General features: G+C 37.9%; 1 protein-coding gene across 2 annotated transcripts; it reads left to right on the plus strand.

Annotated features, from left to right (window-relative positions):
• The first annotated feature begins 1,379 nt into the window (after positions 1–1,379).
• On the plus strand, positions 1,380–11,719 carry LOC103724300 (auxin response factor 7-like). Of its 2 annotated transcripts, none has more exons than XM_008815517.4 (14): positions 1,380–1,914; positions 2,401–2,513; positions 2,655–2,750; positions 2,909–2,965; positions 3,086–3,244; positions 3,529–3,613; positions 7,128–7,218; positions 7,650–7,814; positions 8,139–8,255; positions 8,406–8,481; positions 9,357–9,522; positions 9,900–10,687; positions 10,792–10,982; positions 11,375–11,719. In XM_008815517.4, exons 1-14 carry the CDS (start codon positions 1,395–1,397, stop codon positions 11,520–11,522), a joined length of 2,772 nt encoding a protein of 923 aa, XP_008813739.2. In that variant the 5' UTR covers positions 1,380–1,394; the 3' UTR covers positions 11,523–11,719. The 2 variants fall into 2 exon arrangements, with proteins under 2 accessions (XP_008813739.2, XP_008813740.2); XM_008815518.4 differs by having other exon boundaries at positions 3,092–3,244.
• The last annotated feature ends 3,219 nt before the right edge of the window (positions 11,720–14,938 follow it).

Below are 14,938 nucleotides of genomic sequence, written 5' to 3' on the forward strand. Positions count from 1 at the left end.
TCCATACATATCCCTTTCCATCACTCACAAATATATCTTATGATACATGAAGCATGGAGATGAATAAAGAATACAAACACACCGAGATCACAAGTTTCTTGAAAATGAAATATAAAATAGATAGAATATATTAAAAATATATATATTTATATTTATATTTTTGTGTCCGTATTTACTTTTATACATATATATACAAAAAGCGTTGATAAAATATAAAAAGTTGTCCAAATAACATAGTCAATATTTTATACGGTAGCATTAACTTTTAGAACTCTATTAAACATTAATTCATAACTTGTGACTCTCTATCTCGTTTTCAATGTATCTAGAAAATATATAATATATATTCGGGAAGTACCCATAATATTCTTTAAATTTTAAAAGATATGATGCATGATATAATATTGAATGTATCTGAAAAATATCTGGCAAGTATCGATATTCAATACAAATATAATTCGACACAATTTAGCATTTGAGGTATCAAAACTTTGCAACCAATATAGTGCTGATAAATCAGTTGCAATTTTTTTAATTAATTTTTTATAATTGAAAGTAGTTTTAATCATCAAGATTCAAATCACCAATGTAAATATTAACAACCATACTTAATATATTCATAAGATGATTTCTATCCCTTTATTGTCGCGGTCGGTCACCTATATACATTAATTAATGCATGTATACATGCATACATCAACAAATATAAAATGTATGTATACATGCATACATTAACAAATATAAAATGTATGGATGCATATATAATTGACAGGCAGACTCAAACACCACACTCAAAAAAAACCAGCTTAATAATTAACTCCAACATTGCCATTATTTAAAAGTTACATGGTTTATAGTATTAGCTATAAAGGCATAACATAACGTGTTTCATTCAATTGATGCACTAATTGCCATTAAGATTTAATAACAATGATTACTGACTGCCATTTAGAGTGCTAAACAGAAGGAAAAACAAAAGATGGATCTCACCTTAAAAAAAAAAAAAAAAAAAAAAAAAAAGGGAATTAGATCCAATGTCCCAACTTAGCCCGGACCACGTCCAAATCAGCTGGGCCCCATCCGGTCCGGCTGCACCCCAGCCTCTCAACAGCATCTGCCCAAACGGCGAGAGACAATCTCCTGCACCCGGATCTCCTTCCTAAAGTTGGCTCCAAAACACTGTGAAACCGGCGACCAAATGTGGGTCCCGCGCGCGCATCGCTCCCGTTCTCCTCAGCGTTTAACGCTCCTGACGACTCCTTGCTTCCTAAAACCAGAGAATATACCATCGAGTGGAGAGAGAAAGACTGAAAAAGACAAAAAAAAAAAAAACCCGCAATGAGCCGGGGTTTGGACGATGATCCCGGCGAGGTTGGCCGGCATTGAAGCAGACCATGGCCCAGACGAAGGAGACCCAAAATGGCACCCAAGAGGAAGTCGACTGCCACGTTGCATCGGGGGATTCCTGTCACCTTGTGTCACATGACGTGGGGCTTTCTGGGTCCTGTACCATAAATTCAAAGCCAAAGACTCTTCCTCTCTCCCATTGCTTTCTGAAGTTCAGAAGCCTGAGAACTTTTCATCTCTCTTGCCGCCTTGCCTGTCACTGTGTGCTGTTTGGGTGGGTGCGGGCGGCAATACCGACACCACCAGCGGAGACAATCGTTGTGTCACTTGCGGTATTCGTGGGGGCCAAAGAAAGCAAGAGAGGATGCGGTGCTAAATATAGAAGGCGGGGTAGAGTGAGAGATTTTAGTGGTATTTATTTGCTCTTGCTAGCTAACAAAGGGTTGTTTGCTCTTGTTGTGAACTCCAGAGAGAAAGAGGAGAGGAGGAGGATGGGGTCTTCTGGGATGGCTGCGGGCATGGGAGGGAGTAGCTGCTGCTCTGGTGCAAATGACCAAGGAAGAGGAGGTTTGCCTTTCCTCTCATCTTTCTTTCTTTTTCCTTTTTTTTTCTCTCTTAAGTTCTTTTTTTTGATCTGACTTTTGATATTAAAAGAGGTCCTGGTTAGCATATGAATGATTAGTTTAATGCTTCTGTTGTGGGTGATGGATGCTGCACTTTTGGGTTTCACTTCTGTCCCCTGTTTCTTTTCTTTTGTGTTTTTATAATAGATTTTGTTTCTCCACTCTTATGTGGTTTTGTTCATGGACTAAATATCTTAAAATATTTTTCTGTAACTTTCTCCTCATGGAACTAGTTATTGATCATTAAAGCTTTTAGTTTATGGTCCTTTTTTAATGTGTTTGTGAGTTTGGCAGAATGTGATTTTTCTGTTCTTTTTGGTTAATTTCCTGGTAAAGACCACAGTTATGGAATCTCTTCTAAATAACTACGGATGTTGTTCGAGCGATTCTTTGATGTTTGGTTGTTGTTCATGTATTGTTGTGTTCTTAGACGGGGATGGCCACATTGATACCGAGCTATGGCGCGCTTGTGCCGGTCCCCTCGTTACCGTTCCTCTTGTCGGGGAGAAGGTCTTCTACTTTCCTCAGGGTCACATGGAGCAGGTGTTCCAGTCTTCACATCTCTCCAAATTGATTTTACTGCAGTTAACACTTATAATCTTTTGGGAGATCTTTAAGCTATGAGTTAGAAGATATGTTCCCATGTTTGGCTATCACTCTGCTTTGAGTTTTGCTCCTCTTCAGGTTGAGGCTCACACAAATCAAGAGGACAACCGGCAATTGCCAATCTACGGTTTGCCTTACAAAATACTTTGCCGAGTTGTAAATGTCCAGTTAAAGGTCTTTCGCTTTCGATCGATGCACTCGCAAGTTTCTAATTCTTTCATTATTATAAGATTCAATCTTCAGTTGTGGGTGACATGGTTTTCCTGTCCATTCTATTGGTTTTACTTATTTTTCTTCTCTGGTGTATTTGGTTTTCCAACATAATTCTGCAGGCAGAACGAGACACCGACGAAGTCTTTGTGCATGCGACGCTGCTTCCAGAACACAAGGTTGGATGCTAATCTGTTGCAACTTTGCGAAATAGCTTCTTGTATTGGTAGTCAAGTAAACATTCTGGGGTTGTTGGATAATATGAGAACTGCTGAATCTGACAACTTGTGTGTCCGAAGCAACAGGATGAGGGTGTTTCCAGGAATAAAGCTGTGCGAACCTCAATTGCAAAGCCATGCGTGCGTTCCTTCTGTAAGATTCTCACTGCCTCTGATACTAGCACACATGGAGGTTTTTCTGTTCCAAAGCGACATGCTGATGAGTGTCTCCCCCCACTGGTTAGTTTTCTAGTTGAGTTGTCAGAGTATGAGTGCCAGTTGAGTCCTTGCGAACTTCAGATATTTGTCAAGTTGCGTAGAACCTTTGTGGAAAAATACTTATTCATGGATCCCACATTAGAAGTTGCCATCCAAAGAATTATCGTTCATTGCTCTTACATGCTCTACTGTTGTAGAATGCTATGTCCTTTGATGGACTGATGATATATTTCAGTTGAACCAGATCCAGTGCTTTTGATTGGGTATTTTATTCTAATATTTGATTTTTGTACTTGTTTTTATAGGACATGACCCAGCAACCCCCAGTGCAAGAGCTTGTTGCAAAGGATTTGCATGGTGTAGAATGGAGCTTTCGCCATATCTTTCGTGGTAAGTACATGGAAAAGCAATTTCATGGTTAACATTTATGTTAACATCAACATATGCATGACATTAAAGTTATGGCAGTAGGATTTGGGGAAGGGGGGGACGTATCTGCCATATTTTCCTCTATCCACATCTATAAAACTACTTGTTGATCCATATGCATGAACAAGAGTACACAAATCATAACAGCAGATATGTACATGCCTATTTATTTGTTCTACGATTGCAACAAGCTTATAAGCTTGATCAGAGCTCTGTAATCATGTCTAGTTTTACATCCCAATAAGTTTATTCATAATTGGTGTGAACAGATTTTATTGTTATCTTTCATTAAAAAAATTTACATGCTATGGTTAATACATCCTTCTTTAAACCTAAGGTCGTAAACTGTATGTCGGGAGTGTGCCACACTATGAGTGGTTTTACCATAAATTATCTAGCAAATCCTTTTCCAAGAAAGTAAGAAGGCAAAATAGGTAGTGTTGTGATGATATGAGTTTGACTTGAGGAGTGGCACTTAGAATGACTCGAGATGCTGTTTGAGCATGCATGGATAGTAGGACTGATGAGGATTACAAAGCCAGGTAAGCAAAAATACAAATTATTAGCTAAGTTTGATGTTATTGTTTTGCGACATGTAAGATCCGATGTCGATTAAGCTGGAGAGTAGGTAGGAGCTACATGTGATCGATAAACATAAAGCAACATGTTGCTGCAAATGAGACCTCATATATCATATATGCCCTTAGTATTAGAGCTCAATCTCTAAAGAAATTCTTACACAGTAAACATATGATTGAGAGAACCTCTAGAACTGTAACCATGAAAAGATGCATATTGACTAGATTGGCGGTTTAAGCTTGCAGTGATCACAACTTGTTGAATTCACAGTGAAGTTGGTTTTGGTGGTTATGTCAACTGGTACAAAGATCATCTTGAAGGCCAGATTGGCATTGGACTGCAATGTCATAGGCATATAATGCTGGAAATCTGCAGATGAATCATGCAAATGGGAGACAAGACACCATAGGATGTCAAAGTTGTGATGATTGTGCATGAGCCAGATGGCAAGTATCACATGACGATACAAGTCTTTGGAGGGACAAAGTATGAGAGTCTTGTACATAGGGCAAACTATTGTTGCAGTCGCAAGGATCCTCTGGCAGTCAAGACTAACATTATGAAATAAAGATGAAAACTTGGTTCAAAGCTGAAGGCCAATGTCCCATGTGAGATGGCCAAGTATTTAGATTGAAGAAAGAAATAGAACTACAAAGAGGACATTGATGACAATCCAATGAGGAAGAGAACCTTACGAGTCACATGAACCTATTTGGAATTATAAGAATAAATTAATGTGCATACTTGCATAAAGAAGCATGTTTTTTTTAGGAAAGAGTGCAAATCCAAGGGTACAAATTGGGTAGAAAATATCCACTGTTAGCAAGATATAACTGAGGAGCAAAAAATTCTAGTGACAAGGAATGCAGAATTAATTGACCCCAAAAAATGGATACTTTGCATAGTGCGATCAACATTAAAATTGCTCGTGACAAATAAAAATTGTCCAACAGCATGGTAAGAAGGGGCAAAGGAGAAAAATATGGAAGATGGTCACTGTGGAATGAAGTGATATGGAGATTAAAGAAGATATGGATCCCCTAAAGCAACTTTAGGGCCCACATGATTGCTTCTGTGGACCATGATAAAAAAAAAACCATCAAGGACTATGGCATATCCAACCCATATAAGCCAAAGGATCCAACTATGAGATGAGGAATGTGAAGCAATCAAAAAAAAAATATGAACAGGTAATATGAAAATATAACTGTTCCAAGAAAAATAAATTAAAAAAACAAGTTGTTAATGAGCATATAATCAGTTAAGCATTGTGGGAACAAAAAGCCATGCTTGTTGAATAAGTGAAAATGAGCACAAACAAGGTCAAGATGTTAGTGACATGGTCAACAGTATCTATGACCTGAGAATCAAATTGAAAAGATCAGGTGCCAAAAGTGATCATAGCGACGATTTTAAGAGATAAAAATGTCCAAAGAATAAAAAATAAATGGCTGCAAGTGGTGTAAAGGAATGAAAAATGAGTATTCTTCATGATATGGTGTGAATAAAAAAGATCAATGAGGCAAGACTAAACTGAATCAAATAAGATTGGGAACAGATCTACTGTAAAATCAATAATATTATCTTAAATGTGAAATATCATACTGAATACTATTAAATAATTTTTCTTCAGAAAAAAAAGGATAAAAGATAGACCTGAACCCATAAGGCAGTCCAATGATGATGTATGAGTAAAAGGGCAACTTCGTACTTATTTATGGTTGAGACAAAATCTGATTATTTGGCTATAGGGAGGGCAGTTTGTTGAGAACATGAATTAGAAAATCTTTAGAGGTTCTTTGGTCAAATATGATTCTGGCATGCTCCCCTGTTGTTGGCTTGATAAGTCAATAAATGGAGATGCTCTGGCAATTGTGTCTGATATTTGTTCTGTCATATAGCAGAAAATGTGCTGATTCTATTACGTGGTGGAGACTCATAAAGGATGGACCAATCTTGCAAACAACCTATGGTTCTTTTTTTGGGAGTTTCCAGGAGCATGATACCCAGGTTCTATGATCATAAAATTTGAGCAGCATGTATTGAATTGTATAGACTGTCATTGTCATGTCCCAATGAGTCATGCCATGAAAAAGAAGTCAAGCTAGTGTGATTGTGTAGTTATGCAATGTACATGTATTTTTGAGCAAACTATGAACAAAAGTGCGGATGAACATGCTACCATGCAACTTATATATCTGGATTCTTGATGTTTGGACTGTTATATTTGTTTTATTTTGTTTTCACTTTGTTTTGTTTTGTTTTTGTTTGTTTATACAAAGGAAGGGGGAGACCCACTGAGTTGTAATTCCCAGACCCAAATTTTTGGAGATGCACAGTCCAAGAATCAATCCCAAAACGTCTGGTTGCTAAGTAGAGGGTGTGACCGCTGGGGCAAGTCCGGTTCACAACAAACTTAGATTTCTCCAAACTTGCATGTCTGCATTATAACTATCTCCATAGTGATGTGGATAAAGATGTCAATAAGATGCATTAGGCACCATGGCAAAGACCGACTTTTCATTAAATATTTAATTAAAATAGTCATTGTTGATTGTGCATTTGCATCCTGCTTCTCTATTGCTTTTTATTCAGATGGTTCTATTAGGCATGCACATGGGATAATGGGATTGTGTGTTTTAATTTTCTTGTAAAGCATCTGCCTTTTAAACTGTGATTCTGTTGCCTTATTTTCTCCTTAGAGGATATCACAGGAGAACATTGGACTGACTGGAGCTTGTAGGCCTAAATAGTTGCTCTTCTATTGTTATATTCATCATGAATGCAAGTTTCCTTCCTCTATTGCATGTGTAATTGTATGTTTAGTTCATTCTAATTTACAAAATTGGATATGACAGCTTCTCCTAATATCTTTTTTGTTCTTAACAAATTCTAGGTCAGCCGAAGCGGCACTTGCTGACAACCGGTTGGAGTACATTTGTGAATGCGAAAAAGCTTGTTGCAGGGGATGCTTTTATTTTCCTCAGGTCCTCTCTGTCACCCTCCTCTCCCATGAGAGAGAGAGAGATGCACATGCACGTACATGCATGTTTCTATATTTTCATATTGATTCCTCCAAATAAGACAGGAATTAAGGGGCCCATGCAAGGTTTCAGGTATCGTTACAGTACCTGGACTGGCATCCTACTGGTATAAGCCATAACGAGTATCAGTACAGTACATCTGTTTGTACTAACACTTGGTAGTACCATCTCCCAAGCAGTCTGGTCCATAAGCCTTGATGCCCAGGATTGTTTGCTGTGATGTCCAAGAATTTGCCTTTTGACATGTCATATGTGTGATGTATTTTGGCGATTGTTTCGCCCATAGCTCAAAGTGGGCAAGGATGAAACCAACCAAGAAATCATGTTTATCATCCTGACAAAATCATTCACAAAGTATCTATTCCTTTCTGCAGAAGTGAAAACGGGGAACTTCGTGTTGGAGTTCGTCGGGCAATGAGGCAACATAACAGTGCATCTGCATCGGTCATATCTGGTCAAAGCATGCAGCTTGGTCTGCTTGCATCTGCATCGCATGCAATCACCACTGGGACTATGTTCAGTGTTTATTATTGGCCTAGGTAAATGAATAGTCAGTGATACTCTTTTTACGTGTTACTGTTTGCATCAGTTTCTTGTTTTCATGAGCTACTCAATATATCCATGTTAACAAATTTATCATCAACGTTTTGGGCTTTTTGGCTTTTGCGTAATCTGCTCTATGTTACTACACATATCTTGCACATGTATTGTTATCTGAGCTTAAATTCCTCTGGTTCTAGAGATAGAATGTAGTTCGTGTCTTCTCTGAATTTTAAATTCTTTTTTTTTCATCTAGTGCTTTATCATTTGCTTCTGGTTATTTGATTTATGTCCAATATGTCAATTTATAAATTGTTCCTTAGGCGTAGTCCAGAGTTCGTAATTCCTTACAATCAGTATGTGGAATCTACAAAGAACAACTATTCAATTGGAAGGAAAGTCCGAATGAAGTTTGAAGGAGAAGAAGATCAAGAAGAAAGGTGATTGCTCATAGTAGATAGACATGATGAGTATTTTCTTTTTCTTTCCCTTTTTTCCTATAAACATACATGATAGCCAACTTTTTATTTTTACCACCATCTGTCCTATTTCTGTTGATCACATAGTGATCACATATTTTTGCAATCCAGAATTACAGGTACAATAATCAGTATAGAAGACACAGATCCAGCAACTTGGCCTGGTTCAGAGTGGAGGTGTTTCAAGGTAAGAAAAATTACATGAGCATTTTTTTCTGTTACTTTAGAAGGTATTTTAATGCTTGTAAGGCTGAAAAATGCTTCTGAGACACTTTGTCTTTCCGAAGATTGTTGTTTGCTCAGAGGGGTGCATCAGCTGGTGTATTGGCACTTTCGTTGAATTTTTTTATGTGGTGCGCCTATTAACTTGTCATTAATCAGACTGGAAACCTACATCATTTCTTATCAAATTAGATGCTTTTGATGTTCTTTTTTAATATGCATATACTTGCCAGCTGCACTACTCATGCCTTTAGCTTCATATGGGATGCATCTGCTTTTGTCAGCTTCCTTTTAGGCATTTGATTGATTCTCTCTTTTAGTGATGTGGTTGGACTAGTCCAGGGAAAATTAATCTCTGGCCCCATGGTTGACAGCCATTTAATGATCCGGGCCACGGCATGTTTTGATCAACTGTTTTTCAATCTATGGTTCAATTTTATGCATGCTTGAGCTTTGTTTTACGATACATTCAATGTGCACTTTTTATTGTTTTCAAACACAGGGCCCCTGAAAATTAGATTGCGATCAAAATAAGGAACTGGGTACTCAATTTTGTCAAAGGGCCTGATCATTATATGGCTAGAAGTTATGTTGCCCAACAATTAAATACAGCCCTTTTATTATGTTTGAAAAAAGAGCCTTCCAAAATAATCTGTTTTTTCCAGTAGATTTTAGAAATAAATGCCAATAAAATTGGCTTTGAGGATTGAAAAGAGTTTTCGCATCCCTTGAAGTCACTTATTACTCTTATATTACGGTTGTCAAAAATCTGTGAATTTTTGAACATATAATTTCTTTAGCTGAACACAACATCTGTTAACTTTGTTATCTCAATGTTAGGTCCACTGGGATGACACATCCACTATTATACGCCCACAGAGAGTGTCCCCATGGAATGTTACTCCATTTGTAGCTGCAGCAGCACAACCTCCATTTGTACCGCGATCCAAGAGGCGTGCTACTCATCTGCCATCTCCTCCTGATCCGTCTGCCCTCATTAGGGATGGTCAGTTAGTCATCTATCCTCTGAATTTTACATATTTCTGGAAAGACTACTACTATTCTTCTCTATTATGTCTTGAGAATGGTACAATCTATTGGAGCTTCATTCACCTTTGGGCTTCATTCCATCTTAGAATCGTGTGAAAGGTGTTGGAAATGCAAAAATCTCCTTAACAGTTCATAAAGGACTGAGTTTTTAAATTTTCTATACAGTAAAAGGTCTTTTTGTTATTTCCTCGAAAAAAATTTGGTGATGACTTTCATATTCCATTGTTCCATTGATTTGTTTTATCAGTGCACAGCCTAGTAGTGCTTATGCTTCATCCACTTTCTGACTGCAATTCAATCAGCTGAATTGCTTGCACTGATTCTATCCTCCAGGCCCCCTAAAAGTCTCCAATGAACCTGCTCCTAGATTATGCGGGGTCTTGCAAGGTCAAGAAAACTTGGTACCAGCACTAGGATACATTGGTGACTATCTTGAACAGGGGACTGCTCACAAGATTCTGTCTTCTCAACGAATACCTCCATCCAGTCCTAATGCTGGAAGAAGCAATGAATCGATCAATTCTCACAGAGAGATGGGATTAGAGGACTGGACATGCTCTCTGAGGCCTCAGCCTTGTTTTCATGAAACCTATGCAAACGGTGGTATCTCAGAGACTTCATGGCTTGATAGCTATTGGCAACGAATGCTTCCCACTTCAATTGACCTGGGGGCATCGCGAGCCAAACCCAATAGGTTTCAGGATATGGAGGTTTTTAAGTCCAGGGATACAGTAGAGAATCCAACAACTGAACCAATAGCAATGTCCAGTAGCCTTTGCAAAGAACATATGAGTCCAAATGGGTTCAAGGAAGTGGAAAAGAGCATGTACCTGGAAACAGGAGAGCCTTCAGGAGTAAAACCAGTTTCCATGATTAAGATCTTTGGTGTCGAACTGTTTGAGAACCATGTTGGTCCCATCATGTCTCATGTTGCCTATTCTGATGGGCTTCCAATCTCATACAATGCACTTCCTGCAACTGTACCACACATGGCTTTAAGTGAACCTGACATGTTTTCTGAGCCTTCAAAGAGTACAAAGCCATCTGAATGTAGTGTTTCTGATGGCTTCCTGGCACAATCATCCACAAATCAACCTGTTACTGCTCGAAGTTGCACCAAGGTAATTGTTTGGTTGATAACTAAGTGTTGATAGAAATGATGCCTCTAATATTATGGCGATGTGTTAGTTGCTGTTACTAATAGTTGATCTGTTTTGCTTTTCAGGTTCACAAGCTGGGAACTGCTCTTGGGAGATCTGTTGACCTATCAAGATTTGATGGGTATGAAAGCCTAATTGTTGAGCTTGACCATATGTTTGAATTCAAGGGTGGTTTGGCAGACCGCGGCAGTGGTTGGCAGGTCATTTACACCGACAATGAGGGGGACATCATGATGATCGGAGATTATCCTTGGCCGTTAAGTATCTTACTGTTTTCTCTCTCTTACATAATGGCTTATATATTTTAAAATTTATGGTGTTAGTGTCTTATTTTGTCCGAGTCTTCCAATTCATCATTCAAAACATGAAAAATTGCCAACTGATACCAATCTCTAGGTTAAAAAAACAAAGAGATATACCCAATCCTTGGATCATTACATCAGAAATGCTAATAGGAATTGATGATGGATGATGATGAGTCCATTTTTAGTTTTTGCAGGACCAATTTTTTTCTTTATTCTCCTAGTATAGCGCATTCTTGAAAAAAAGTCTGTTTTAGTACCAACTACACTGAGCTTTTTAAGAAATGGTGGTTTATTTTTTTTGTAATTTTTTTCTAAAATCTGATTACATTTTCTTGGAAAGCAGGAAATTTTGCTCCATGGTGCGTAAGATATACATTTATCCCAAAGAGGAGGTCAAGAAGTTGAAGCCATGCCTACTTAACACTAATAGACACCTAGAAGAATTGGCTGCAGGCAAGAAGACAGCCTGTGCATATAATGTTTCAGGTTGAAATGAAAGCATGTGTATCAGATATGTTATTTTGTATGTATGAAACCAACTGCTGTTTTATCGTTTTCATGAATTGTTTTGATTGTTGTGGTCATCTGCTGAGACAGATGGGGAAATTCAAATTGCAAACTGGACATACTGAACCTTTTCAGGTGAAGAGTGGTTCATCAACCTCAAAAAAAGGCCCTTTCCTGCTGAGGAATCTGTTATTTAGTTTCTCATTGTGGTTTAGTTTGCCAAGATTTGGTCATCATGGTGTATCTAGTGTGTATATTACGAGAAGCTATCTTCAGTTCTGTGGTACAAGATACTGCATTGCTGAAAATACCATTCATCATTTAGCATGTAGAGTGGGTAGAATGAAACTTCCAGTATGTCGGGCAAATACAACAATGATGTCAATCCTAAAGCCTATGTATTCTCCATGGTTTAATTATGCTTTATAAATGGTGATCAGCATGGAGGGTGATCTGAAATTATGAAGCTTTATCCTCAGATTTGCTATCAAAAGTTTCTCAAACATGGTGGTTGGTTTGTTGGTAAGCATGCAGTATCGGTGTAGCTTAGGATGCTTTTATCAATTTCTTAAACATGGATTGCACTGCGGACTACTGATTGTCAACTCTTTTGTTCTCTTTTTATTTTATAACCAGTGCTAGCTTCATGGCATCCTTTGATATAGAGAATGTTTCTTTGTTCGCATGTAGTCCTTGTTAGTGTTGCCAACTTTGTAGATGATTGCAAATGCCATGCTGAATTTTTTTTGTTTTCGATATTGGAACGAAGTAACGAATGCTTCAAATTTTGCATGAGTTTTGCATTAAACAGATTCTCGACGTCGCTACAATTTGAAGTATTGCACTATCAATATGAGAAACCTGGGCATTGTGTCCAGAATTACCCAATCAGGCTATAAGAAATTGCAATTGAGATGGTGGCCATACTGAACTTGGAGAAAGGCGCCGAGTCTTCGTATGAGATGTGGCAGCCAAAACAAGTGTCATCTTGAGCTATGGGTGGATGAATGCTTGCCAACCAGGTGTGATGTATGTGATATTTCAAAGGGCTGTATCATCTGTTCATTGGTAGCGAGGTTTATTTATTTGTTTGAGTTGATGATGCACTTTGCTTTTTGGAGCATGTACTCTGATTAATCTTTGGAAAACTGTCTTAAGATAGGTATAATTTTGCTGAAGAAAGGTACGTGTTTTAGGTCAAACATCCAGCCTAGTCTGTTGTAACTGGAGGAAATTTTGCCTAGTGGATTTTAGAAGGTAGACACTATGAGCAGTTAGCTTTCCTCTACAAGGAATGGAAGTGTGGATGAATCGACATCAAATAAAATGTAGGAATTCGGTTTTTCTTATCATATCAGCAATAACATGCATGATCAGAGCATCCCTTTCACAAAAACTTACCCCCTCCCCCTCCAGCCACTTCAGCACCTCGTGATCTTTGAGAAGATCATTACGAGCCCTCTCCTAGAATGTTTTTGTAGATTCCTAAAATTCCATGGTGGATCAAGACTAGAATGAATCCGGGGTGCCTGACCTAATTTACTTAGATGTGTTCCCACGATGATCACCGATGTTGAAAATCTCTCCTAGGTTTTTACACTATAATGAGAGGAAATCCATGATGCGGTGAAAATAGAGCCTGGCTAGAGTGCCTCTATCCTTTAAATTGATTGATTCCCAATTTTTACTCTCACTGTCTCGAAGACAAAAGACATAGGCTGACGCATTGGCTAACTGGCTGATCGACCACTTGGTTAGCTTCACAACATATGCATGACCATTAGTAATTCTGGATAGGAGCATGCGGATCTTTGAGGTTGATAGAGTGTGGTAGACATTGCGATGTTGATTATGCTATGAAATAATTGTCGAAGAATCGCCTACAATCCATAGTAGGGAAGGTACTATCTGCTTCGAGATATCTCTCGTTATCGCATACAATAAAGGCAATGCTTGCCTTACCATCAGCTTTAATAGCGCCACCAAATTTAATCTTCCGTGGGGTTAACCTTCGAATAAATGTAGGAGATGACACAAAATTTGACGATGAAGTTGACTTGATTACCCCAGTTACAATCCTTAGATTAATTAGGTCATTGGTTTAAAGGAATTTTTTGTTAAAATTTTCTTTAGATTTAAAATCAACTATCCTAGTGTAGTAGATTGTAAGAATTTATACTCCCTTATGATACCATCTGGATACCATCTATTGAGTGATCAATACAGGATATGCAACACGATTTAGTTAAACTACAGCTATAATACGTGCCACCAACAAGCATTTTGGTGCAATAAACATGCTAGGACCACAGCCAGAATCCAAGGCACAGTAGGCAGTTGGGCACCTACCACCCAAACCTCCATGTTCACGCAAAATAGTACACCGGCTATTTTTTTTCACTTTTTGTTTTTTAGAATAATCATGCAAAAAAAACTATTTAAGGTTTCAATTTTGTCTACAACTTTAATTTAGTACGATCTGGTCATCAAAATTTTCAATTTATTCAACTCGAACTCTAGCTACAAAATTCGTCCGGCTACCGTGACATAATTATCATCTGATCTAAAATGAGATATCATTCTCTTCTACCATATAAGCTGGTCACTCGATGATAATTCCTTCATGCCAGCTAAACGAAATTTATAGTCATAGTCCGAATTCGACGAATTGAATAGTTCGATATCTTCATTATACTAAATTAAAATTAAGAAGAAAATTAAAATTTTTAGAGATTTTGAGGTTTTTATGTGATTACCTCGTACCTTTTCAGCACGAGTTTGGTCGGAGATTTAAATGGCTACCCAACTTGGACAACGGGTTTTGGCAAGACACTTAATTCTGGATAGGAGCATGCGGATCTTTGAGGTTGATGGAATGTGGTAGGCATTGCGATGTTGATTACGCCATGAAATAATTGTCGAGGAATCACCTACAATCCATAGTAGGGAAGGTGTTATCTGCTTCGAGATGTCTCTTGTTATCGCATACAATAAAGGCAATGCTTGCCTTACCATCGACTTTAATAGCGCCACCAAATTTAATCTTCCATGGGGTTAACCTTCGAATAAATGTAGGAGATGACACAATTTGAAGATGAAGTTGACTTGATTACCCCAGTTACAATCCTTAGATTAATTAGGTCATTGGTTTGAAGGAATTTTTGTTAAAATTTTCTTTAGATTTAAAATCAACTATCCTAGTGTAGTAGATTGTCAGAATTTATACTCCCTTATGATACCATCTGGATACCATCTACTGAGTGATCAAAACAGGATATGTAACACGATTTAGTTAGACTACAACTATAATACGTGCCACCAACAAGCATTTTGGTGCAATAAATATGCTAGGACCACAACTAGAATCCAAGGCACAGTGGGCAGTTGGGCATCTACCACC

Source organism: Phoenix dactylifera, chromosome 1 (genome assembly GCF_009389715.1).
Source record: "Phoenix dactylifera cultivar Barhee BC4 chromosome 1, palm_55x_up_171113_PBpolish2nd_filt_p, whole genome shotgun sequence".
NCBI lineage: Eukaryota > Viridiplantae > Streptophyta > Magnoliopsida > Arecales > Arecaceae > Phoenix > Phoenix dactylifera.

What these genes read in the sequence shown, in the direction of transcription:
- LOC103724300 (XM_008815517.4), top strand. Translation starts at nt 1,395, where the DNA reads ATGGCCCAGACGAAGGAGACCCAAAATGGCACCCAAGAGGAAGTCGAC. An exon ending in ATGAGTGTCTCCCCCCACTG is followed by an intron (nt 3,245 to 3,528) that starts GTTAGTTTTCTA and finishes TTGTTTTTATAG; the next exon opens with GACATGACCCAGCAACCCCC. An exon ending in GTCTGCCCTCATTAGGGATG is followed by an intron (nt 9,523 to 9,899) that starts GTCAGTTAGTCA and finishes TCTATCCTCCAG; the next exon opens with GCCCCCTAAAAGTCTCCAAT.